A 27,836-nucleotide genomic window follows, 5' to 3' on the forward strand; every position below is an offset into this window, starting at 1 on the left:
GCAGTTCCAACTATTTTCACATGGTTACTTGCATGTTTCTGGATACTTTTATAGCACAATTCCTTTAAGCATTTAAGAGATTCACTCCCAGACCTAGTCAATCCAGCACAGCTAATTGCACATTGATACACAAAAAACTAAACTTCATTAAAAGCTAGGTTTTCAAATAAAAGAACATTATTTCTTGCCCGTAAAAGCTGATTTTGGAATGGTCACATGTATGCAGCAGTGTCAGATTTTCCAAAAAGACTAAGGCACAGATTTTGTCAAAGAATAAGAGCAAAGCCAACTGCAACTATCTTTGTGCTGGTGATACTGACAAGAACTTTGGTATTTCCATGCACGGCTGTTTTAGAAAAATCACCCCAGGTTTCAGTTAGTGACTCAAGTGCATCTTCAGAGGCTTCAGAATTTAGGAATGACAAGGGATTGAAGGTCTAAAAAGTATTCTGTCCCGGGAAAAGCTTATTAAACCAGTAATGGATTATGCACCCGTGGCATCATGAACGAGAGAAGTGGCTCTGCACAACTGGTGGTGCAAAGGGAAATCCTGCTACTAAACGAAGACAGAGCAAGCATTAGGAAACAGCAAGCTTTCTGATCATGCATTGCTGCACGAAGTCTGGGTGAACTTTTAATTATGTATTGTCAAAATTACTATTAAGCAAACCTAATGATCCTAATGATTTTATATTTTGCATCTGTAGTATAATTCCCTCATATACATCATGAGCTGCGTCTCTGCTGATTGGCAGGCTGCCCAATCTCACTTCTTCCCTGCCCTTGGACTATACAGTTCCTGCCTTTGGGTAAAATTTTCTGCTGGGAGCCTTAGTGCATCGTGTAATCAAGTCTGCTGTGCTTGCAGAAAGTGAGTCCCTACCTCAGGCTCAGTGGCTGTTATTTAAACTGAATAGCTGCAACCTTTGGATATGTCAAAGACACTGATCACTTTGGAACTATCAACAAATAATAATACAATTGAGCAATAAATTCATATAAAATATTAAACCATTAGAGAAATGCATTTAGCAACTTTTAAAATATTCTTATAGGTCTAATGCAATTACCATAAATAATATAAATGTATGTGAATATTTTAATTGCTTACAGGAATTTCATTACAATTTTTATTATGTTTTATTTTTTGAATAGTTCCTGACATTTTGAATTTCTCGCAGGCCATTTACTTCAAGGGATTCACCGCCTGGGCCAAGCTTGGCTGCAGACGTCCTATTCACAGAACACGGAAATCTGAGGAATTCTGCATTTCCATTTCAGACTCCATCCTGAATATCCCACCTGTGCTCAGGAATCAAGATCTGTACCTGAGCTGAACAGACTGTCTTCTGTATATGAAATAACCCTATATTTTTCTGTTGATGACCCTTTCACACACTGACAGAAGTGTTGTGTATGTTATAAGAGTGACTGCATTTCAAAGTACCTGTTTGTTGTGACTCCTTTCAAGCTTGTAAAAGGAACCAGGTTATTGCAAATTCTTTTATGCTGCTTGCAGCAAACTCTACACTTCCACTAATTTTTTCCGTATTCATCATGGATAAGTTACAATTACTCCAGCTAAAACTGGAAAAGATCAAATACAGAACATCATCTTCACTGTCCACCATCTACAATCTATGACTACGTAACCTCTCCATTAACTATTAATGTCACATTTCAGGAAGCTCTAGACTATGCAAGATCATCTACAACCTCAGTATCGTTTCTGACCCTAAACTTAATTTCTGATGCCATATCCTTTCTCTTACAAAGTCTGTTTACTTATCTGAATCTAGTCCTGCCCCAAATTCAAGTTTAATCATCATTCAACCGTACATGAATACCCACGAATACAGCCAAACTAAACCGCATTCCTCCGAGGCCAAAGTGCAAAAATAGTGCCAATAGTCACACACAGCACAAGGCACATAGAGCTCATATAGATAGCAGTAAACATACAGTCACACAAAAAAAAATATATAACCCAAGTCCCTAAGTGAGATGTCCTCTAAGTTGATGGTGCATGGGTACTGTCAGTAAGAACAAGCCGTTCTCAGCGATCCACGGGCGAACACTGGAGGACAGCACCAAAGGGAGAGGCCAGACCCTAATCCAGCATGGATGCTGTGCCACACCACCTCTGATGTCTCGCCTCCTGGACTGCTGCGACAGGCAAGTCCGTGGCATGAGGCCTAGTCCTTGCTTCAACCAAGGCCACACAGCTCCCCTGCAATCAGTCTTGTCAATAAACCAGTGAACCTGACTAGCAGTAGTTTACATTAACAATATCCAACAGGGTCTTTTGATTGCAAGAAAAATGTCCATGACAGTTAAACTGCACGCCACCTTTGCACATTGACCCTGATGCCTTTCTGTCGCAGGCAGAAACACGGTCTGCACCAAGTCTAGCTCCTCCAGCTCCTCTGCCAATAAGCAACTCGCTGATGAGGTACACTTGCGGTAATTGAAGTTCTTAATGTCCATCATTGTTTTACAAAAAAACATATTTAAAAAACAAAACACCTTTGGTTGGCCCCAGAGAATCTGATGTGTCCAAGCATGCTGCCATTTAACCAGAAGATAAGCTGTGGTAACATTGTCAGCCATGCAATTATTAGTTTCTGGTTCTAAATTTTAATAATCACCTGTCTACAAACCTAGATAATCAGCATTATTGACTGTCATCTTGGGTGCTATGTTCTTCAGGAATCCTTTCATTGTTTCTTCTATCTCTTTCCCTCTAAAATTACCTTTCATAACCTTTCTCGCTGAAAACGAAAATATTTCAAAAACATTATTGAATTCAGTACTATTTCAACTAATATTTATAGCTTTTTTTTTAAAGTCAGTAACTTGTCCAACTTGAATTTAAAACTAGTTTACGCCTGCACTAAGTTATCAAAACTATGTCTAAATCACAAATAAGATGTTTTAACAGAGCTTTACTCTACTACACCATCAAAACTGTACTGACATCTTATGTTTGTTCATAAATTTATGATTAAAACTTTTGAGTGAAGTATTTTACGAGATATTTTCATGAATCCCAGTATATTTTGAATGGCATTTTCAAAGCATTGTTATACAGCCGCCCCTAGGGGAAGAAGTTGTCCAAACAACTAAAAACACGTAACCTCATATACCATGGTTTCTGAGCATTTTACAGCTAAGAAAAAGTGATTACATGCAAAATTTTCATCAGTGCACTGATTTCTGAAGATCCTGCTGGAAAAAGACACTACATTCACTGTTTTGAGACGACAAGCTCCAGTGAACAGGGAACAAGAAAAACATAACTTAATTTGCATACAACAAAAATATAAATAACCAAATACTATTAGTGGTGAGGATGTGGATGTGGTGAAGACATACAAGTACCTGGAGGTGCACCTGGATGACAGATTTGAGTGGAGAACCAACACGGAGGCTATGTACAAGAAGGGCCATAGTCACCTCTACTTCCTGAGGAGACTGAGGTCCTTTGGAGTATGCAGGCCTCTCCTTCACATGTTCTATCAGTCTGTTGTTGCCAGTACAATCTTCTATGTGGTAGTGTACTGGGGCAACGGTTTCAACAATGGTGATTCCAACAGGCACAATAAACTGATTAGAAAGGCTGGCTCTGTTATTGGAGTCAAACTGGACACAATGATGCTGTGGTAGAACGAAGGACTTTATGGAAAAACTTGGAAATTCTGGACAATGATTCTCACTTTCTGCATGCCACCTTGGCTGAACGAAGGAACACTTTTAGTAACAGACTAAGGCAACTGTGCTGCTCCAAAGAGCGCTATATGAGACCATTCTTACACTCGGCCATTAGGCTCTATAATGAGTCAACCTATAGCTGAGGAAGTGATGACCCCCTCCTGTTAAACTGTTTGAGGTAACTTGTTCTTTATGTTTTCTTACTTTGCTTCTAATGTTTGTATATCTGTATATCTGTGCCCTCGTAATGCCACTGTGACACTATAAATTCCCTTGGGATCAATAAATATCTATATATCTGTGAATACAATTCTCCAACTACCTTTGAAGTTATAAATTATTCCTCACTGAAAAGAAAGTTCCAAGAATTATTCCCCAAGCAGAACTCTGAAGCACTCCAGAAGATCAGCTAGAATTTGGAGTTCTTAATAAAAAAAAACTTAATAACAAGCGGTACGTGAGCAAAGCGCAATTCCAGCACGTGAATGTACTTGTATATTTGTAATGTTTTCTGTATTTATTCCTATATTCATACCTGGCTTTGCTGCACAAACTGTTCAAAATCTATCAGCATGATTAGCATTAGATTATAAAAATTGAAGTATCTTTCCATAGGGAAATCTTCACCTGTTAAATCGCATTGCTTTCCACTCTTCCCTGGACCCCTGGCCCAGGCTGTATCGACGGATGCGACTTGACGCCCTGTTTTCATTTGTCATCTTTTTCTCAAAGACCTGTCTCTTCACTTGGAGTGTCTGAATTCCTGAGCTTTCATCAACGAGACATTCTTCAAACTGGGAATCTGTGGCAGGTTCTCCTGCTTGATTAGTTCTGCAGGAATAAGAGGAAATGGTGAGTCATTATAGTATTCCTTATGGTTTTATCTTGGACTGCTGGCTAATGTATACAGTACTGCAATAATGACGAAAGAATGTTGGGACTCTGGATTTTTTGGTTACTTTTAGACAGCCAACTTCACAATCAATTGGAAGTAGATAAGATGCAGCATGTATGAATTAATAACTTAATTTACTCAAAAGCTTATTGTGTATTATTTTGAAAACAGTATTGAATGCATTCTATTTCAAACAACTGAAGTCACAGAATTACATTCATTCACAGGAGAAGGAACATGAGATATTAGATAAGATAATAAATAATATACTTTTTCCAAATCAATGTTTTAAAAGTAAGAAAGATGTTTGATTTATGCACTACAAGGGCCCACAATAACAACTTGACATTGAATAGATGAACTTTAACAATACGGAGTACTATTAAGGAAAATATATTGGAAAAACTCCCATAATCTTCAAAACTGTCACAGAATTTTATTTTTATCCACGTGAAAAGACAGATGAGGTCTCGGTTCAAAAGTACATCTCCAGCTCTCCACACTCTAACCTTCTGTCGTGGAGTGGAAGTGCTACTATTAAGCCAAGGCAAGGACCCATCACTTTTCCATCAAACGGTTATACTAATTTGCTGACAATGCTTGGGTGCACTTTTGAAAAGAAATGCTAAACCACCACGAATGTACTTGGCCCTTCTGAGTCTGCATTGTGGAACTACAAAAGGGTTTATGGAATCCAAAAGGATATCTAACTCAGTTTAATGACTAATCTGTGTGTTTTCAGTCATTAAACAGATGCCTGTTTTATCCCTAATTCAAACATGTGGTATTAAAGTCTGCCAGTAAATACCCAACTGATCATAACACAAACCATGAGACTGTCAGAATGTGCTGACTGGAAAGCTGGAAACTAGATTCTCTTGTTTGAACTTGACAGGAGTAGATTACAAACTCATAATGGTGCTTGTGCTGTCTGCTGTGAAGTATATTTGTTATCAGAATCAGGTTTAATATCACTGGCATATGTCGTGAAATTTGCTAACTTAGCAGCAGCAGTACAATGCAATACATGATCATACAGAAGGAAAAAAGAAATAAATAAATTACAGTAACTATATATGTGTATTAAATAGATTAAAATTTGTGCAAAACAGAACCACTGTAATATAAAGAAGTGAGTTAGTGTCCAAGGGTTCAATGTCCATTTAGGAATTGGATGGCAGAGGGGAAGAAGCTGTTCCTGATCACAGAATGTGCGTCTTCAGGCTTCTGTACCTCCTTCCTGACAGTAACAATGAGAAGAGGGTATGTCCTAGATGATGGGGTCCTTAATAATGGACACTGCCTTTCTGAGGCACCGCTCCCTGAATATGTTTTGGATACTATGGAAGCTAGCACCCGAAATGGAGCAGAATAATTTTACAACTTTCCGTAGCTTCTTTCCACCCTGTGCAGTATACCCCCTCTCCAAAACCAAACTGTGATGCAGCCAGTCAGAATGCTCTCCACTGTACATCTGTAGAACTTTTCAAGTGTGTTAGGTGCAAACCAAATCTCCTCAAACTCCAAATGCAGTATAGCTGCTGGCTTGCCTTCTTTATAGCTGCATCAATATGTTGGGACCAGGTTAGATCCTCAGAGATCTTGACATCCAGGAACTTGAACCTACTCACTCTCTCCACTCTGATCCCTCTCTGAGGACTGGTTCATGTTCCCTCGCCTTCTTCTTCCTGAAGTCCACAGTAACCTTTTTGGTCTTACTGACATGAGTGCAAGTTTGTTGCTATGACACCACTCAACTAGCTGGTACATCTCACTTCTGTATGCCCTTTCTTCTCCATATGAGATTCTGCCAACAATGGATGTATCGTCAGCAAATTTATAGATGGTATTTGAGCTATGCCTAGCCACACAGTCATGGGTATAGAGAGAGTAGAGCAGTGGGCTAAGCACACACCCCTGAGGTGCACCAGTGTTGATCATCAGCGAGGAGTTATTAATACCTATCTGCACAGATTGTGGTCTTTGGTTAGGAAGTTGAGGATCCAATTGCTGAAGGAGGTACAGAGCTCCAGGTTCTGTGGCTTATTGATCAGGACTGTGAGAATGATGGCATTAAACACTGAGCTACAGTCAACAGCATCCTGACATACAACAGATACAACAAAAAAAAAATTAAAGACACATTTCTCTCTAAGCTGTTTATAAATCACTGAAACAGGGGGAAAAAATTAAATCCCTGGAGTCAGTTGCACAGCTCAACTAAATTATAGCTTCTCTGTACCAGACTCCTGTTTGCACCCCTCCCATTCCCTTAGAGCCTTTCAAGCAAAAACCCACTCCAAAAGCAAAACAAAATTGATTTGTATCTGAAATACAGTTGACCTAGAAACAGCTTTTTAAGGATTATGTCCACTTGCCATGGACTCCTCCACTAGAGGAAATAACTTTTGTTATTGGCCCTGTAAAAATCTTTAAACTGTTGGATCACCTCTTAACCTTCTGCATTCAAGGCACTAACATTGCAGAGAACCCTCAGGTTATTTCCATGTTTAGCCTTGCATAAAAAGTGCAATCAGTTTTCCCCTAAACTGATTACAAGCTTGATTTTAACATAGTTTATGAGAATTGTTATTTAATAAGTGTGAACCAGCAACATTAACACAAAACACTGGGAGGATAATCAACAGAGGACACCAGTTAGCAGTTTGATTCAGTGCACTGACAGCACATCTGCAGCACGAAGCAGGGATCACACTGTATCCAGCTTTGCATAATTGATTCATTCGTATGGCCAGTTATAATCAGAAAGACATGGTGACTAAAAACCCTCCCTGCAAATCCATTAAAAGTGGTAATAAAAGATTTGGGAATCAGCACCCATTCTTGGTGAAGTGAGCAATGAATCAGAATCAGGTCTAACATCACTGACCTACATCATGAAACATGATGTTTTGCGGCAGAAGCACATTGCACTACTATAATAAAAAAAACCTTAAAAATTACAATAAATATGTAAGACCATAGGACCATCTGTGCAGAATTAGGCCATTTGGCCCATCGAGTCTGCTCCACCATTTCATCATGGCTGATCCAATTTTCTTCTGAGCTCCAATCTCCTGGCTTCTCTCCATATCCCTTCATGACCTGACCAATCAAGAATCTATCAACTTCTGCCTTAAACATACATAAAGATTTCGCCTCCACAGCTGCCTGTGGCAGAGAATTCCACAGATTCACCACTCTCTGGCTAAAGAAATTCCTCCTCACCTCCGTTCTAAAAGGACGCTCCTCTATTCGGAGGCTGTGTCCTCTGGTCTTAGACTCTCTCACCATAGGAAACATCCTCTCCACATCCGCTCTATCAAGACCTTTCACCATTCAATAGATCTTAATTAGATCACCCCCTTTCTTCTGAATTCTAATGAATACAGGTCCAGAGTCATCAAATACGCTTCATTTGACAAGCCCTTCAATCCTGGAATCATTTTCGTGAACCTCCTTTGAACCCTCTCCAGTTTCAGCACATCCCTTCTAAAAATTGCTCATGATATTCCAAGCGACACCTCACCAGTGTTTTATAAAGTCTCAACATTACATCCTTGCTTTTATATTCTAGTCCTTTTGAAATGAATGCTAACATTGCATTTGCCTTCCTTACCACAAACTCAACCTGCAAATTAACCTTTAGAGAATCCTGCGCAAGGGCTCCCAAGTCCCTTTGCACCTCAGATTTTTGGATTTTGCCTCAATTTAGAAAATAATCAACCCTTTCATTTCTTCTACTAAAGTGCATGACCATACAGTTCTCAGCACTGTATTCAATCTATCATTTCTTTGCTCATTCTCCAAATCTGTCCAAGTCCTTTTGTAGCCTGTTTCCTCAAAACTACCTACCCCTCCACCTATCTTCGTAACATCTGCAAACTTTGCAATAAAGCCATGAATTCCATCATCCAAATGTTTAACAAATAACATAAAAAGAATTGATCCCAACATAGACCTCTGTGGAACTCCACTAGTCACCAGCAGCCAGCCACAAAAGGCTCCCTTTATTCCCACTGTTTCCCACCTGCCAATCTGTCACTGCTTTATCCATGCTAGAATCTTTCCTGTAATATCGTGGGCTTTTAGCTTGTTAAGCATCCTCATGTGTGGCACCTTGTGAAAGGCCTTCTGAAAATCCAAGCACACGATATCAACTGATTCTTCTTTGTCTATCCTGCTTGTGATTTCTTCAAAGAATTCCAACAGATTTTTCAGGCAAGGTTGCAACCATGCTGAGTACAGGCTATTTTATCATGTCAATCAAGTACCCTGAGGCTTCAACCTTAATAATTGACTCCAACATTGTCCCAACCACAGAGGTTAGACTAACTGGCCTGTAGTTTCCTTTCTTCTGCCTCTTTCCCTTCTTAAAGAGTGGAGTGACTTTTGCAATTTTCCTGGGTTCAGGGACCATTGAAAGATCATTACCATTTACACTTCGGACTTCAACTACTGCACAGAGTCTTGTCATCTCCAGAAGTTTTCGGATGACTCTGCCATAGTTGGATGCATCAGCAAGGGAGATGAGGTTGAGTACAGGGCTACAGTAGGAAACTTTGTCACATGGTGTGAGCAGAATTATCTGCAGCTTAATGTGAAAAAGACTAAGGAGCTGGTGGTAGACCTGAGGAGAGCTAAGGTACCGGTGACACCTGTTTCCATCCAGAGGGTCAGTGTGGACATGGTGGAGGATTACAAATACCTGGAGATACGAATTGACAATAAACTGGACTGGTCTAAGAACACTGAGGCTGTCTACAAGAAGGGTCAGAGCTGTCTCTATTTCCTGAGGAGACTGAGGTCTTTTAACGTCTGCCGGACAATGCTGAGGATGTTCTACGAGTCTGTGGTGGCCAGTGCTATCATGTTTGCTGGTGTGTGCTGGGGCAGCAGGCTGAGGGTAGCAGACACCAACAGAATCAACAAACTCATTCGTAAGGCCAGTGATGTTGTGGGGATGGAATTGGACCCTCTCACGGTGGTGTCTGAAAGGAGGATGCTGTCTAAGTTGCATGCCATCTTGGTCAATGTCTCCCGTCCGTTACATAATGTACTGGTTGGGCACAGGAGTACATTCAGCCAGAGACTCATTCCACCGAGATGCAGCACTGAGCATCACAGGAAGTCATTCCTGCCTGTGGCCATCAAACTTTACAACTCCTCCCTTGGAGGGTCAGACACCCTGAGCTAATAGGCTGGTCCTGGACTTATTTCATAATTTACTGTCATAATTTACATATTACTATTTAACTGTTTATTACTATTTCTATTACTATTCTATTATTATTTATTATTTCTATCACTATTACTATTTACCATTTACTAATAATAATATTACTATTACTATTTCTATTACTATTTATTATTTATGGTGCGACTGTAACGAAAACCAATTTCCCCCGGGATCAATAAAGTATGACTATGACTATGACTAGTGCCTCCACGATCTCTTCAGCAACCTTTTTCAGAACTCTGGGGTGTACATCATCTGGTCCAGGTGCCTTGTCTACCTTCAGAACTTTCAGTTTCCCAAGAATCTTTTCTCTATTTATGGTAACTTCAGACACTGACACCTGGAATGCTTGTGTCTTCCACACTGAAGACTGATGCAGTTCACCCGCAATCTCCTTGTCCCTATTACTATCTCTCCAGTGGTCCGAAATCCACTCTCGCCTCTCTTTTACACTTCAGGTATCTGAAGAAACTTTTGGTATCCTCCTTGATACTGTTGGCTAGCTTATTTTTGTATTCCATCTTTACCTTCTTAATGACTTCTTTAGTTGCTTTCTGTTGGTTTTTAAAAGCTTCCCGATCCTCTAACTTCCCACTAGTTTTTGCTCTGTTATATGCCCTCTGTTTGTTTTTATGTTGGCTTTGACTTCTCTTGTTTGCCACAGTTGTGTTATCTTCCCTTCAAAATTCTTCCTCATTGGGATGTATATATCATTTGCCTTCTGATTTGCTTCCAGAAATTCCAGCCATTGCTGCTCTGCTGGCATCCCTGCCAGTTTCCTTTTCCAATCAATTCTGACCAACTCCTCTCTCATGCCTCTAACTCCCTTTACTTCACTGTAATATATGAATGAAGTAAGTCAAAAAAAAAAGGAAAAAATCGTGAGGTAGTGTTCATGGGTTCATTGACCATTCATAAATCTGATGGTGGAGAGGAAGAACTTGTTCCTGATATGTTGAGTGTGTGTCTTCTCATTGGTAGTAATGAGAAGAGGGCATGTCCTGGGCAATGGGGGGCCTTAATGGTGGATGTCACCTTTCTGAGGCATCCATTTTAGAAGGCATTCGTGATGTTGGGGAGGCTATTACCTATGATAGAGCTGACAGAATTTACAACTTTCTGCAGCTTTTTCTGATCTTGTGCCGTGGCCCCTCCATACCAGATGGCGATACAACCCACTAGAATGCTCTCCACAGTACTTCTGTAGAAATTTGAGAAAATCTTTGGCAACATACCAAGTCCACACAAACTCCTAATGAAATATAATGACTGACATGCCTTCTATGTAATTGCATCAATATGTTGGATCCAGAATAGACCTTCAGAGATGTTGACACCCAGGAACTTGAAACTGCTCACCTTTCCACTGCTCATTCCTCTATGAGGACTGGTTTGTGTTCCCTCATTCCAGAAGTCTCCAGTCAATTCCTTGGTGAGTGCGAGGTTGTTGTTGTGACACCACTCAAACAGTAGATTTATCTCGCTCTTGTAGGCCTCCCCTATGCCATCTGAAATTCTGCCAACAACTGTTGTGTCACTGGAAAATTTATAGATGGCATTTGAGTTGTGCGTCACCACACAGTCATGGATGTAGAGAGAGTGGGCTAGGCACACATTCTTGAGGTGCGCCAAAGTTGATTGTTATCAAGGAGGAGATGTAATTTCTGATCTGCACTGAGTGTGGCCTCCCCATGAGAAAGTTAAGGATCCAGTTGCAGAGGAAGATCTAGAGGCCCAGCTTTTGAAGCTTGTTGTTTGGGACCGAGGGTATGATGGTGTTGCACACTGAGCTCTAATCAACAAACAGCAGCCTGATGTAGGTATTACTATTGTCCAGGTGATCCAAGGTGGTGGGGAGAGCCAGTGAGACTGGATTCACTGTAAACCAATTTGCGATAGGCAAATTGCAGTGGGTCCAGGCTCTTGTTTGGGTGGGAAATGGATTCTGGCCACGATTATAAACAACAAGATTCCCTGAATTACAGAGAACTGGAACCAAATGTAGCATTCCTGCAATCAGACCATCTCAGATCAGTTCACATCTCTGAGCAGAGACCATTTATGGAACTGTATGACACTTAACCACCAAATAATAAGAGCTTTTCTACTATAATATATGAAGCCCAATGAACATTAATATATCTACTTCCAGAGTAAGTTGATTGGCTGGATGTTCAACTTCTAGATTATGATAACAAGCTCAGAGAGAACATAAGAAGTGACATTAAAGAGAATATAGTCACTTTCAATGTTCCCTCCAATCTTGTTCTCATGATCTATTTTCACCTTCTTAGCTATTCTCCCGGTCATCCTTTGCTGAATGCTAAGTTCATGTTTACTGTTTTATTGGGACCATCTGTATATCTCCTTCTTTGTACCCCTACTCTAAATTACCTCATTAGCCCCGGTTGAGATGTCCTTCTTGATTTATCTTTTCTGCCAGATGGGAATGAACTGCATTTCATCCATGCGCTCTTCAAATGTCTGCCGTTGCCAATTTGCTATCAATCCCACATGTATTATTCCTCAAACTATCTGAGCCAACTTTTGCCTCATACCACTGTGGTTTTCCTTTTTAAATATTCAGGACTGTAATCTTAGAATCATTGATGTCACTCTCCAACTAAATGAAAAATTAACTCTAATACTGTAAGATTGATAAATGACTGTTTTGATTGCTTTCATTACAAAATAATGTTGAGGATCAGTTTTTGCCAAAAAACATCATCCAGGATTGCTTTCTCTGATACCTCTGAGGACCTAACCTAGTCCCAACATATCGACGCAGCTATGAGGAAGGCAGGACAGTGGCTATACTTCATTAGGAGTCTGACGAGATTTGGTACGTCACCTAAAACACTCAAAAATCATTACAGATGTACCGTGGAGAGCATTTTGAATGGTTGGGGGTGGGGGTGGTGAGCTACTGCACAGGGTTGAAGTATACTGCAGAGAGTTGTGAAATTACCCAGCTCCTTCATGGGTAACAGCCTACATAGTACCCAAGACATCTTCAAGGAGCAGTGCCTCAAAAAGGCAGCGTCCATCATTAAGCATACCATCGCCCAGGACATGCTCTCTTCTTATTGATACCACCAGAAAGGAGGTACAGAAGCAATATATATATATTGTAATTCAGCTTTTTTTTATATTTATCATGCATTGCATTGTACTGCTGCTGCTAAGTTAATAAATTTCACAACGCATGGCAGTGATATTAAACCTAATTCAGATTCTGATTCTGAATCTGCTGAACTGTTACTACTTTGTATAGTCTGATGTAAATGTAGATTAAAATCATCCTTGAATATATTTTTACCCTCACTACACACATCTCTATTGTTTGTTGCCATCCCTAACATCACCATAACTCCCTTTCCTGTTTTACTCAGCATCATCTTTACAGGTTTCACATAATTTGACCTGAACCCTTTGTGACTTTTGTGATGATCTCCTTTTCAGCCAGCAGTATTAGCCCACCTCCTTTTCCTTCTTGGCTGTCTTTTGAATTTGCTTCCCAGAAGTTCAACTTCATTCCTTAGTATTCACCCTGGTTTCTGTAATCCCAATTATTCTGAATTAAGACACAACACCTTCAGGCTAGTCTCTAGAGCACATTTAGTCACCTCAGCATGATTTTGTACTGTGGCCCTGTTTACTGCTGTAGCTTTTGCTTTTGTCCCTCTTGCTCTGCTTTTATTTTAGTTCCTCCTTTCTCTTTTTCCCTGTATAGGTTCCTTTCTCTGGGCCATTTAATATTAAATACCCCAAATTTGCAAATATTGCCTTTGGAGCTCAATCCCACTTCCTTCAAACTTAATTATCATTCAACCATACATGAATACAGCCAAACGAAACAGAGTTCCTCTGGGGCCAAGGTGCTTGCAATATATACACAGTTCATTCAAAATAGCAAGCAAACATACAGCCATGCCAAAAAAAAATATATATAGCTCAAGTCCATGAGTGACATGTCCGGCAAATTGATGATGCAGTTCCTGACACTCCACAGATGAGTGCGCATACACATGAAATTCTGCTTGTCATTCCAGGGGTCTGACACTGGAGGGCAGCACTGACAGGAGAAGCCAGCACCAACTGAGCCAGAACCAATTCTCTAAGACCGTAAGACATAAGAGCAGAATTAGGCCATCCAGCCCATCTAGTCTACTCCACCATTCAACTGTGGCTGAATTTTATTTTGCCTCTCTACCCCATTCACCTGTATTCTCCCGGTAACCTCTGATACTCTTGCTAATCAAGAACTTACCAACCTCCGCTTTAAATATACCCAATGACTTAGTCTCCACAGGTATCTATGACATTGGTTTCCACAGATTCACCATCCTCTGATTAAAGAAATTCATCCCTATCAGTGTTCTAAAGGGGTGTCCTCTGATCCTAAGGCTGTGCCCTCTGGTCCTAGACTCCTTGCACTATTGGAGACAACCTCTCCAAAGTCCACTTGATCCAGGCCTTTCAATATTCAGTAGGTTTCAAAGAGTACTGTGAGTACCGGTCCAGAACCATCATGTGCTCTTCATACATTAACTCTTTCATTCTTGGTATTACTCTCATTAACCTGCCAACATATCCTTTCTTAGATATGGAGCTAAAAATCACTGACAGCACTCCGAAGTGGTCTGCCTAATGCCTTATAAAGCTTTAGCATTACATCCTAACTTTTATATTGTAGTTCTCTCAAAATAAATGCCATACTTGCATGTGCCTTCCTTATTACAAGACTCAACCCGGAAGTTAACCTTAAGGGAATCCTCTACTAGGACTCCCAAGTCCCTTTACACCTCCGATTTTTGAATTCGCTCTCCATTTAGTAAAGAGTCTATGCCTTTAGTCTTGCTATCACAGCATGGTAGCATAGTGACTAGCATGAAACTTTTTACAGTGCTAGCGATCAGAAAATAGGGGTTCAATTCCTGCTGCTCTCCGTAAAGATTTGTAGGTTCTCTCCATGACTGTGTGGGTTTCCCCCAGGTGCTTGGGTTTCTTCCCACATTCCAAGAGATGCGCTGGTTAGTGTTAGTAAGTTGTAAGGGTGCTCTGTTGACTCCGGAAACCTGGTGACACTTGCAGGCTGCACACAGCACACTTTAGGGCTGTGTTGGTCTTTGACACATCTCACTGTATCTTTTGATGTACGTGACAAATAAAGCTAATCTCTATAATCTCTTCAAAATGCATGACCATACACTTACCTGCACTATATTCCACTGTCACTTCTTTGTCCATTCTCCTAATCTGTCCAAGTCCTTCTACAGACTCCCTGCTTCCTCAACACTACCTGATTCTTCACTTCTATTTGTATTATAAGACCATAAGACATAGCAGCAGAATTAGGCCATCTGGCCCATCGAGTCTGCTCCACCATTCAATCATGGCTGATTCTTTTTTCTTTCTCCTCCTCAACCCCAGTTCCCAGCATTCTCTCCATAACCCTTGATGCCATGTCCAATCAAGAACCTATCAATCTCTGCCTTATATACACCCAACGTCCTGGCCTCCACAACTGCATTTGGCAACAAATTCCACAAATTCACCACCCTTTGGCTAAAGAAATCTCTCCGCATCTCTGTTTTGAAAGGGCGCCCCTCCATGCTGAGGCTGTGCCCTTTTGTCCTAGACTCTCCCACCATGGGAAACATCCTTTCCACATCTACTCTGTCTAGGCTTTTCAACATTCGAAAGGTTTCAGTGAGATCCCCCTCCTCCATCCTTCTGAATTCCAGGGAGTACAGACCCAGCGCCATCAAATATTCTTTGTATGATAACCCTTTCATTCCTGGAATCATCCGTGTGAACCTCCTCTGAACCCTCTCCAATGCCAGCACATCTTTTCTAAGATGAGGAGCACAAAACTGTTCACAGTACTTATAAAGCCTCAGCATCACATCCTTGTTCTTATATTCTAGACCTCTTGAAATAACTAGTAACATAGCATTTGCCTTCCTCACCACCGACTCGACCTGCAAGTTAACCTTTAGGGTGTTCTGAACAAGGACACCCAAGTCCCTTTGCATCTCAGATTTTTGGATTTTCTCCCCGTTTAGAAAATAGTCCGCACATTTATTTCTACTACCAAAGTGCACGACCATGGATTTTCCAACATTGTATTTCATTTGCCACTTTTTTTGCCCTGCAAACTCTCCACAAAGCCATCAATTCTGTCATCCAGATCATTAACATATAATGTGAAAAGTAGTGGATCTAACACTAATCCCTATGAAATTCCACTAGTCAACAGCAGCTACCCAGCAAAGCCCCCTTTATTCCCACCCTTTGTTTTCTGCCAGTCAGCCAGTCTTCTATCCATGCTAATATATTTCCTGTAACAACATGGGCTCTTATTTTGTTAAGCAGCCTCATGTGTCAAAGGCTTTCTGAAAATACAAATAAACAACGTCCTTTGTCTATCCTGCCTGTTATTTCCTCAAAGAATTATAACAGATTTGTCAGTCAAGATTTCCCCTGAAGGAAACCATGTTGACTTCCACCTATTTTATCCTGTGCCTCCAAGAACTCTTAAATATGATCCCTAACAATTGACTGTAATCTCTTGCCACCCACCGGTCAGGCAAACTGGCCTATAATTTCCTGTCCTTTGCCTCCCTCCCTTTCTAAATAGTGAAGTGCAATTTGTGGTTTCCCATTCCTCTGGAACCATTCCAGAATCTAATGATTCTTGGAAGACCACTGGTAATGCCTCCAAAATCTCTTCAGCTACCTCTTCTAGAATCTTGGGGCATAGTCCACCAGGTCAATTGACTCATAAATCTGAATTCCTCCTTTCACACCATTCCTGGAGCCACAGATTTATCTGATGTATCCCTCTATTTCTATTCTGGCAAGCATAGGACACTAATAGTAGTCCTGACATTACTTGCTTTTGTGATAATTTTTTAAAAATATAAATTACAATAAATAAATAAATAAAAATGAAATACGTGGTGCAAAAAGCAAAAAAAATGAGGTATTGTTAATGAGTTCATTGGCCATTGATCTGCTACCTGACACTAATAGTAGGCCTGACATTACTTTCTTTGAAGTTCCTTAAGGCTGTTATAGTGGGGATAAGTTCCCATTACCTACTAAATGCTCCCAATGGCGTGTGCCTCAAATAGCCTCTGATAACTAAGTCCATTTCCTGGCCTTCACGCATGGCTTAGCTACTAAGCCCAGCAGAACCATTTCTACTGACGGCAGAAGGGGCAAAGGTGGGTTGCTGGTGCCTTAAGACCATTTGCTTCATTCAGATGGACTTCAGCAGTGGTGGTTGACAGCTCACGTAGGAGAAGGAAAACTCTGATCTCAAACTTCCGCTGACTTGCGCTACACCCACTCATGAGGAAGGCTTTGGGAGTAAACTCAGAGGCAAAACTCTGGAGCTGGGGTCCCTAAGGCAGTACTACATTGAGTTCAACACTGACTGGCAAGTCCTGTGATGATGCTGGTACCAAATTGTGAGTCTCTATGTTCCTTTGGGTTCATCAGATGCGTGGAGAAGGGGAGCTTGCTACATGGGCAACAGTTTGCTCTCCACATTGCACCGCCCGGGCTGGTATATCTAGAAAGCCAGGATGCAACATCCATGGTTAACCCTGACTGACACAGGCCTCACTCACTCTCTCTGAGGTTCATGTTTTTGTTCAGTTTCTAATTCCTCATCTTGCAGAACCACTTTTGAGTCTATACTCTTCGTTCCAATGTGGACCATAATATCTGCTCACCCTTCTGCAATGGCTTGCACTGGCTCCGAAGCATCCTTGAGCTTAATAGTAGGAAGACAGCTTACCATGCTGGGGCTAGTTTTTTAGTGGCAGGGTTATTTTAAGATCTCATTACAACTGAGTCTCCCATCATGGTAGTCCTCTCCTATGCAACATAGCCACATGACTGCCGTGAACTAAATAATTATTAAAAGCAACACACATAGAAGTTGCTGGTGAACACAGCGGGCCAGGCAGCATCTCTAGGAAGAGGTACAGTCGACGTTACGGGCCGAGACCCTTCGTCAGGACTAACTGAAAGAAGAGCTAGTAAGAGATTTGAAAGTGGGAGGCAGAGGGTGAGATCTGAAATGATAGGAGAAGACAGGAGGGGGAGGGATGGAGCCAAGAGGAGGGACTTGGCATCCCTATCCAAGACCCTTCCACACCTTTGGGACACTTCCTTCGCCATCCATAATGAACCTGCTCGTTATTTCATCCTCCATCAGATCCATACCTGCAATCACCGTTTTTTTTGACTTTGTCATGTTAGGCAAGGATCGCAAGATTTTACAGCTACAGACCCCAGAGCCTGCTGGCCCTGACGCTAGCAGGCATGAACTTCAGATTGCGGCCCCTGCCATTGATCTCGCCGGCTCCAACACCTCAGGGCATATTCAAAACCCGGACTCCAACAACGACCATGGACACCTTCACAGCGATTGTGCAACCACCAACTGCGACGCCAGCCTTGAACTCCAGGCCGGGTCTTTATGTGCTGCTGTTGTGATTCCCGTCTCCCCTTCCCCCAACAATACTCTGCAATCCCGTCTCCTTCAGATCCCATCGTCAGCTCCTGGGTACTCAGAGGCTCCATCTTCCTCTCACCCCAACCCTCCCCTCTCCACTGACACCCCCCGCCTCCCCGCCTCCCCCCTTCCCCTTCTGATCCCAGCTCTCAAGAGTCCAGCCTTGAACTCCAGGCCGGGTCTTCATGTGCTGCTATTGTGACTCCCGTCTGCCCTTCTCCCACCACCACTCTGCAACCCCATCTCCCTCACATTCCATCATCTACTCCTGGGCCCTCGGAGGCTCCTTCTTCCTCTCACCCCAACCCTCCCCTCTCCACTGACACCACCAGCCTCCCTCCCCCTCCCTCCTCTGATCCCACTTCTCATCCGTGCCGGGTCTTTACCTTCCCCTTCGACCTTCAACTGTCCGAGGCAGAGCACTCTGTCCTCAGTAAGGGCCTCACCTCACCCACACCTCAGCGAGTTCCGTGTTCGCCATGACACGGAACTGTTCTTCCGCCGGCTCTGTCTTCGAGCCTACTTCTTTGACAAGGACTCTCCCACCCCCACCGATGACCCCTTCTCCCATCTTCAACCCTCCTCTTCTTCATGGATACCCTGCTCTGGTCTTCTGCCTGCTCTGGATCTCTTTATTGCTAACTACCCACAGGACATCAACCGTCTCGACTTCATGGCACCTTGCTCCCATTCCAACCTCACTCCTTCCAAACGCTCCGCTCTCCACTCCCTCCGCACTAATCCTAACCTTACTATTAAACCCGCCAATAAGGGGGGTGCTGTTGTAGTCTGGCGCACTGACCTCTACCTTGCCGAGACACAGCGACAACTCACGGATACCTGCTCTTATTTACCCCTCGATCGTGACCCCACTAAGGAGCACCAGGCCATTGTCTCCCACACCATCACCGACTTTATCCGCTCAGGGGATCTCCCATCCACTGCTACCAACCTTACAGTTCCCACACCCTGCACTTCCCGTTTCTACTTCCTACCCAAGATCCATAAACCTGACTGTCCAGGTAGACCTATTGTCTCAGCTTGCTCCTGCCCCACCGAACTCATTTCTGCATACCTCGACACGGTTTTATCACCCCTTGTTCAATCCCTTCCGACCTATGTTCATGACACTTCTCACGCTCTGAAACTTTTCGATGATTTTAAGTTCCTGGCCCCCACCGCTTTATTTTTACCATGGATGTCCAGTCCCTATATACTTCCATCCCCCATCAGGAAGGTCTCAAAGCTCTACGCTTCTTTTTGGATTCCAGACCTAACTGGTTCCCCTCTACCACCATTCTGCTCCGTCTAGCGGAATTAGTCCTTACTCTTAATAATTTCTCCTTTGGCTCCTCCCACTTCCTCCAAACTAAAGGTGTAGCCATGGGCACCCGTATGGGTCCCAGCTATGCCTGCCTTTTTGTTGGCTTTGTGGAACAACCTATGTTCCAAACCTATTCTGGTATCTGTCCCCCACTTTTCCTTTGTTACATCGACGACTGCATTGGCGCTGCTTCCTGCACACATGCTGAGCTCGTTGATTTCATTAACTTTGCCTTCAACTTTCACCCTGCCCTCAAGTTTACCTGGTCTATTTCCGACACCTCCCTCCCCTTTCTAGATCTTTCTGTCTCTATCTCTGGAGACAGTTTATCTAATGATGTCTACTATAAACCTACTGACTCTCACAGCTATCTGGACTATTCCTCTTCTCACCCTGTCTCTTGCAAAAATGCCATCCCCTTCTCGCAATTCCTCCGTCTCCGCCGCATCTGCTCTCAGGATGAGGCTTTTCATTCCAGGACGAAGGAGATGTTCTCCTTTTTTTAAAGAAAGGGGCTTCCTCCACCATCAACTCTGCTCTCAAACGCATCTCCCCCATTTCACGCACATCTGTTCTCACTCCATCCTCCTGCCACCCCACAAGGAATAGGGTTCCCCTTGTCCTCACCTACCACCCCACCAGCCTCCGGGTCCAACATATAATTCTCCGTAACTTCTGCCACCTCCAATGGGATCCCACCACTAAGCATATCTTTCCCTCCCCCCGCCTCTGCTTTCCACGGGGATCGCTCCCTACGCGACTCCCTTGTCCATTCGTACCCCCCATCCCTCCCCACTGATCTCCCTCCTGGCACTTTGTAAGTGGAACAAGTGCTACACATGCCCTTACACTTCCTTCCTCACTACCATTCAGGGCCTCAGACAGTCCTTCCAGGTGAGGCGACACTTCACCTGTGAGTCGGCTGGGGTGATATACTGCGTCCGGTGCTCCTGGTGCGGCCTTCTGTATATTGGCGAGACCCGACACAGACTGGGAGATCGTTTCGCTGAACACCAATGCTCTGTCCGCCAGAGAAAGCAGGATCTCCCAGTGGCCACACATTTTAATTCCACGTCCCATTCCCATTCTGATATGTCTATCCACGGCCTCCTCTACTGTAAAGATGAAGCCACACTCAGGTTGGAGGAACAACACCTTATATTCCGTCTGGGTAGCCTCCAACCTGATGACATGAACATTGACTTCTCAAACTTCCACTAATGCCCCACCTCCCCCTCGTACCCCATCTGTTATTTATTTATGTATATACACACATTCTTTTTCTCTCTCTGTCCCTCTCATTATACCCCTTGCCCATCCTTTGGGCTTCCCCCCTCCCTCTTTTCTTTCTCACTAGGCCTCCTGTCCCATGATCCTCTCATATCCCTTTTGCCAATCATCTGTCCAGCTCTTGGCTCCATCCCTCCCCCTCCTGTTTTCTCCTATCATTTTGGATCTCCCCCTCCCCCTCCCACTTTCAAATCTCTTACTATCTCTTCTTTCAGTTAGACCTGACGAAGGGTCTTAGCCCAAAACGTCGACCGTACCACTTCCTAGAGATGCTGCCTGGCCTGCTGCATTCACCAGCAACTTTTACGTGTGTTGCTTGAAATTCCAGCATCTGCAGATTTCCTCGTGTTTGCGTTTTTAAATTATTAAAAGTATTGTTCAAGGAAACTATCATATACTGTACATTGTAGGAATTCCTCCTGGAGTGTTATTATTTTATTTAGTCTAATCTTAGTGCAAATTAAAATCAGCCAAGATTACCCTTGTTTCCTTACTGCACACATTTTCAATTTCATGTTTAGTACACTGTAACATCACCACTACTGTTTGGGGGCAATTCCTACTGATGTTCTCTGTCCCTTGGTATTTGATGGACTTTTACTAATTCTGCATCACACTCAAAAGATTTGGAAGTCGTCTCTCAAATCCCTTCAGATTCCTGCAGTAGAAGCTAGAATCACCTTAAGTTTCTTTAATGATAAAATTATTTTGACAAATATTGGCTATAATCATTCAGGACACATATTTATGATTATTTTAGCACACATGATATGAATTCCAGCTGAGCATTATTATACGCTGAAGCAAAATATTTGTTTAATCAAAACATCATGTGAATCAAGTTTTGTATTTTGAATTAACATTCAAAAAGGAAGATTCCAAAAATGTGTCCACTCAATGTAACTGACAATTAACAGGTTGTTATGCTTATCAAAGGAGAAAGATGGAAATATTGTTTGCTATTTAGAACACATTTTTCACCATAAAAAGCAAAGATTGGGCTTTCTAGACCTGTTCATGATGTACATCATTGATGGAAGATTTTAGCATCCATTTAACATCCTGCCAAAATGCAGCGCAGCAGGGGCTAGTTCCATGACCTCCGAGGGCTCTTACATGTTGTAAAAGGCACTGACAGCTTTTTGGATTGCCCAGAAATGATGGCTAATTACCAATACAAGTCTGTGTGTATCAAGGGGACAATATTTTCCACAATTGCACAATATTTGTCTCACTATACATACAAAAATGTCTGGGTATAGAGGAATTAGTAACAATTAAAGGTAAGAATAAAATAATTATAGGATACAAATGAAGATTTTGCTTTCTTTATCATTTTTAATTAACATCAAGTGTGCAATTTCTGAAGAGGACAGAAGCTTACATCAAGTGCTCTATAGGTTGTGGCAGGGAAGCAGTGCTTTTTTCAAGCTGTTATAAACTGGTAGCAAATAATAGCAGATGGGTTTAGTATCCAAAATGCGACTGAAAGAGAAATGGAAGAAATTCCACGTCCCATTCCCATTCTGATATGTCTATCCACGGCCTCCTCTACCGTAAAGATGAAGCCACACTCAGATTGGAGGAACAACACCTTATATTCCGTCTGGGTAGCCTCCAACCTGATGGCATGAACACTGACTTCTCTAACTTCCGCTATTGCCCCACCTCCCCCTCGTACCCCATCTGTTATTTATTTTTATACACACATCCTTTTTCTCTCTCTCCTTTTTCTCCCTCTGTCCCTCTCACTATACCCCTTGCTCATTCTCTGGGCTTTTCCCCCCCTCCCCCTTTTCTTTCTTCCCGGACCTCCTGTCCCATGATCCTCTCGTATCCCTTTTGCCAATCACCTGTCCAGCTCTTGGCTCCATCCCTCCCTCTCCTGTCTTCTCCTATCATTTTGGATCTCCCTCTCTCCCTCCCACTTTCAAATCTCTTACTAGCTCTTCTTTCAGTTAGTCCTGATGAAGGGTCTCGGTCTGAAATGTTGACTGTACCTCTTCCTAGAGATGCTGCCTGGCTTGCTGCGTTCACCGGCAACTTTTATGTGTGTTGCTTGAAATTCCAGCATCTGCAGATTTCCTCGTGTTTGAGAAATGGGACTACTGTGATTCCTTTGTTCAACTTTCTTTATCACAAATATGAACTTCAACCTGACGTGCCCCATCACTCAACTGTTCCCACAACCTATGGACCCATTTTCAAGGACTCTTCATCTCATGTTCTCAATATTTATTGCTTATTTATTTATCATTATTATTCTTTTTCTCTTTCTTTTTGCACTTGCAGTTCATTGTCTTTTGCACACTTGTTGCTTGCCCTGTTGGTGTGGTCTTTCATTGACTCTATTATGGTTATTGGATTTAATGAGTTTGCTCATAAGAAAGTGAATCTCAGGGTTGTTTCTGGTGACAGACGGTATATATACTTTAATAATAAATTTACTTTGAACTTTGAAATGGCTTTGTATGTAGAAGCACAAAATGTTCAATTACTAATTGTGAGTCATATCTTCACTAGATGCTTGTGCTAACTGACACAAGCATTGTTGATAGCGCAGGTGCAACTTTTCACTTATAGTAAGCACAAACCACCCAGCTTTACTATTAAGGCAATGATACCATGTTAAGTCACCAAATAATATAGAACTTAAACGAAACACAAGATTTAAGACAGCTGATCTTAAATAGCATTTGTGTTATTTGTATCTGTATCTGTAGATGTGAACTTCACACTATTCAGGACATTTACAAAGACAGGATATTGGAGGGAGTCCAATATCCTTGCGAGCAGTTTTGCTACAGTTGTTCAAGTAGGTTTATTTTTTAAAATTTTTTTTGGCGTGTGCCGGCATGCGTGCGAGTCTTTGCGTGTGCGTCCATGATGTTGTCTTTTTCATGGCTTTTTACATACAGACCCCCCAAATAGTAGTAAGGATATGATCTACAAATTACAATGGGAAATAGAAAATGCATGCCAAAAGAGCATTGTTACAATAGCTATGGGGGATTTCAATACATGGGTAGATTGGGAAAATTAGGTTGGTGCTGGATTCCAAGAGGGGGACTTTCTAGAATCCTTATGAGATGGCTTTTTAGAGGAGCTTGTGGTTGAGCCCATTAGGGGATCCACTACTCTGGATTGTGTGTTTTACAATGAACCAGAATTGATTAGAGAGCTTAAGGTAAAAGAGGTGTGTAATCATAACATAACATGATCAAATTTACACTGAAATTGGACAAAGAGAAGCTAGAGTCAGATGTATCAGTATTGCAGTGGAGTAAAGAGAATTGCAGAGGCATGAGAGACCAGTTGGCAAGAATTGATTGGAAAGGAACACTGGCAGGGATGACAGCAGAGCAGCAATGGTTGGAATTTTTGGAAACAATTTGGAAGCCAGAGGGTATTTACGTCCCAAAGAGGAAGAATTATTCTAAAGGAAAGATGACACAACCATGGCTGACAAGAGAAGTCAAAGCCAACATTAAAGCCAAAGAGAGGGCATACAATAGAGCAAAAATTACTGGGAAGTTAAAGGATTGGGAAGCTTTCAAATTCCAACAGAAGGGAACTAAAAAAGTCATTAAGAAAATAAAGATGGAATATGAAAGTAAGCCAGCCAATAATATTAAAGAGGATACCATAAGTTTTTTCAGACATATAAAGTGGAAAAGAGAATATTGGACCGCTGTAAAATGATGCTGAAGAAGTAGTGATGGGGGACAAGAAAATGGCAGACAAACTGAATAAATATTTAGACACTAACAGTATGGTGGAAGTTTATGTGTCCGGGTCATGAAGTGTGTGAAGTTGCCATTATTAAAGAGAAGGCTCTTGGGAAACTGAAAGGTCTTAAGATAGATAAGTCACCTGGAACAGATGGTGTACACCCCAGGATTCTGAAAGAGGTGGCTGAAGAGATTGTGGAAGCATTAGTAATAATCTTCCAAGAGGGTAGCAGACACCAACAGAATCAACAAACTCATTCGTAAAGCCAGTGATGTTGTGGGGATGGAACTGGACTCTCTAACGGTGGTGTCTGAAAAGAGGATGCTGTCCAAGTTGCATGCCATCTTGGACAATGTCTCCCATCCACTACATAATGTACTGGGTGGGCACAGGAGTACATTCAGCCAGAGACTCATTCCACCGAGATGCAACACAGAGCGTCATAGGAAGTCATTTCTGCCTGTGGCCATCAATCTTTACAACTCCTCCCTTGGAGGGTCAGACACCCTGAGCCAATAGGCTGGTCCTGGACTTATTTCCTGGCATAATTTACATATTACTATTTAACTATTTATGGTTTTATTACTATTTATTATTTATGGTGCAACTGTACCGAAAACCAATTTCCTCCGGGATCAATAAAGTATGACTATGACTAAGAATCACTAGATTCTGGAAGACTGGAAATCTGCAAATCTCACGCCACTCTTCAAGAAGTGAGAGAGACAGAAGGAAGGAAATTATTGACCAGTTAGTCTGACCTCAACGGTTGGGAATTTGTTATAGCTGATTGTTAAGGATGTGGTTTCAGGGCACTTGGAGGCACATGATAAAATAGGCTGTGGTCAGCATGGTCTCCTCAAGGGAAAATATTGCCTGACAAATCTGTTGGAACTCTTTGAAGAAATAAGAAGCAGGATAGACAAAGCAGAATCAGTTGAAGTTATGTACTTGGATTTTCAGAAGGCCTTTGACAAGGTGCCACACATGAGGATGCTTAACAAGCTATGAGCCCGTGGTATTACAGAGAAGATTCAGGCATCAATAAAGCAGTGGCTGACTGGCAGGAGGCAAAGAGTGGGAATAAAGGGAGTCTTTCCTGGTTGACTGCTAGTGATTAGTGCTGTACCACAGGGGTCTGTGTTGGAACCAATTCTTTTTACATTATATGTCAATGACTTGGACAATGAAATTAATGACGTCATTAAAGGTTTGCAGACGATATGAGGATACATTGAGGGGCATGTAGTTTTGAGGAAGTAGAGGGGTTACCATAGGACTCAGACAGACTAGGAAAATGGGCAAAGAAGTGGCAGATGCAATTCAGTATCAAAAAGTGATGGTCATGCATTTTAGTAGAGGAAATGAAAGCTTTGACTATTTTCTAAATGGAGAGAAACACAAAAATCTTGAGGCACAAACAGACTTGGGAGTCCTTGTGCAGGATTCCCCGAAGATAAATTTGCAGGCTGAGTCTGTGTGAGTAAGGCAAATATGCAGTTAGCATTCTTTTCAAGAGGACTAGAATAAAAAAGCAACGATGTAATGATCAAATTTAATTAAGCACTTGTGACGCCTCAATTGGAGTATTGTGAGCAGGTTTGGACCCCGTATTTCAGAAGGGATGTGCTGAAACTGGAGTAAGTTTATGAATATGATTGATTCCATGTGTCAATGGCTTGTTATATGAAGTGTTTGATGACTCTGGGCCTATATTCACTGGAATTCAGAAGAATAAGGGGTGACCTCATTGAAATCTACTGAACGGTGAGAGGCAGTGGATGTGGAGAGGATGTTTCCTACGCGGGAGTGTCTAGAGCTAAAGGACACAGCCTCAGAATAGAGGGGTGTCCTTTTAAAATGGAGATGAGGAGGAATTTCTTTAGCCAGAGAGTGGTGAATCTGTGGAATTCTTTGTTGCAGGCAGCTGTGGAAGCCAAGTTTGTATGCATTTAAGGCAGAGGTTGATAGATCCTTGATTGGTTAGGGTATGAAGGAATATGGGGAGAAGGCATGAGATTGGGGCTGAGAAGAAAATTTGATCAGCCATGATGAAATGGCAGAGCAGACTTAGAAACATAGAAACTTACAGCACAATACAGGACCTTCGGCCCACAAAGCTAGGTTTTACCCATAGCCTTCTATTTTTCTAAGCTCCATGTAGCCATACCGGAGTCTCTTGCAAGACCCTATTGTTTCCATCTCCACCACAGTCGCCGGCAGCCCATTCCACGCACTCACCACTCTCTGTGTAAAAAACTTACCCCTGACATCTCCTCTGTATCTACTTCCAAGCACCTTAAAACTATGCCCTCTCCTGCTAGCCATTTCAGCCCTGGGGAAAAGCCTCTGACTATCCACATGATCAATGCCTCTCATTATCTTGTACACCTCTATCAGGTCACCTCTCATCCTCCATCGCTCCAAGGAAAAAAGGCCAAGTTCACTCAACCTATTCTCATAAGGCATGCTCCCCAATCCAGGCAACATCCTTGCAAATCTCCTCTGCACACTTTTCTATGGTTTTCACGTCCTTCCTGTAGTGAGGTGACCAGAATTGAGCACAGTACTCCAAGTGGGGTCTGACCAGGGTTCTATATAGCTGCAACAATACCTCTCGGCTCTTAAATGCAATCCCATGATTGATGAAGGCCAATGCACCGTATGCCTTCTTAACCAAAGAGTCAACCTGTGTAGCATAATTCTGCTCCTGTATCTTACAGTCTTATAAGTTCCATCAGGATCTTTTTACCCTTACAGTTTCTTAATTCTACCCACAAAGATACTACATCTTCCAATCGCATGTCACCTCCAAGGATTTGATTTGATTTTTTACCAGCTGAGCCAGGCCACCCCCTCTGCCTACCTGCCTGTCCTTTCAGTACAATTCAGGGCCCCAAACAGTAATTCCAAGTGTTCACTTGGGAGTCTGTTGGGGTCATCTATTACATCCGGTGCTCCTGGTGCGGCCTCCTCTACATCGGTGAAACCCCACGCAGATTGGGGGACCGCTTCATCGAGCACCTCCGCTCCACCCGCCAAAACAGACAGGATCTCCCAGTAGCCACCCACTTCAACTCTGCTTCCCACTCCCATTCAGATAGGTCCATAC

The 27,836-nt window shown here is 42.3% G+C and overlaps 1 protein-coding gene across 8 annotated transcripts in view; it reads right to left on the reverse strand.

Moving 5' to 3' along the window:
- veph1 (ventricular zone expressed PH domain-containing 1) overlaps window positions 1-27,836 on the reverse strand; it is a 264,566-nt gene that overhangs the window by 77,026 nt on the left and 159,704 nt on the right. For all 8 annotated transcript variants that reach the window (XM_072255372.1, XM_072255375.1, XM_072255378.1 and 5 more), the window contains one exon: window positions 4,339-4,542. In XM_072255372.1, the coding sequence (XP_072111473.1) occupies window positions 4,339-4,542 (204 nt within the window). The remainder of the gene's footprint in view (window positions 1-4,338; window positions 4,543-27,836) is intronic.

This window comes from Mobula birostris, chromosome 4 (genome assembly GCF_030028105.1).
Source record: "Mobula birostris isolate sMobBir1 chromosome 4, sMobBir1.hap1, whole genome shotgun sequence".
Classification (NCBI taxonomy): Eukaryota; Metazoa; Chordata; class Chondrichthyes; order Myliobatiformes; family Myliobatidae; genus Mobula; species Mobula birostris.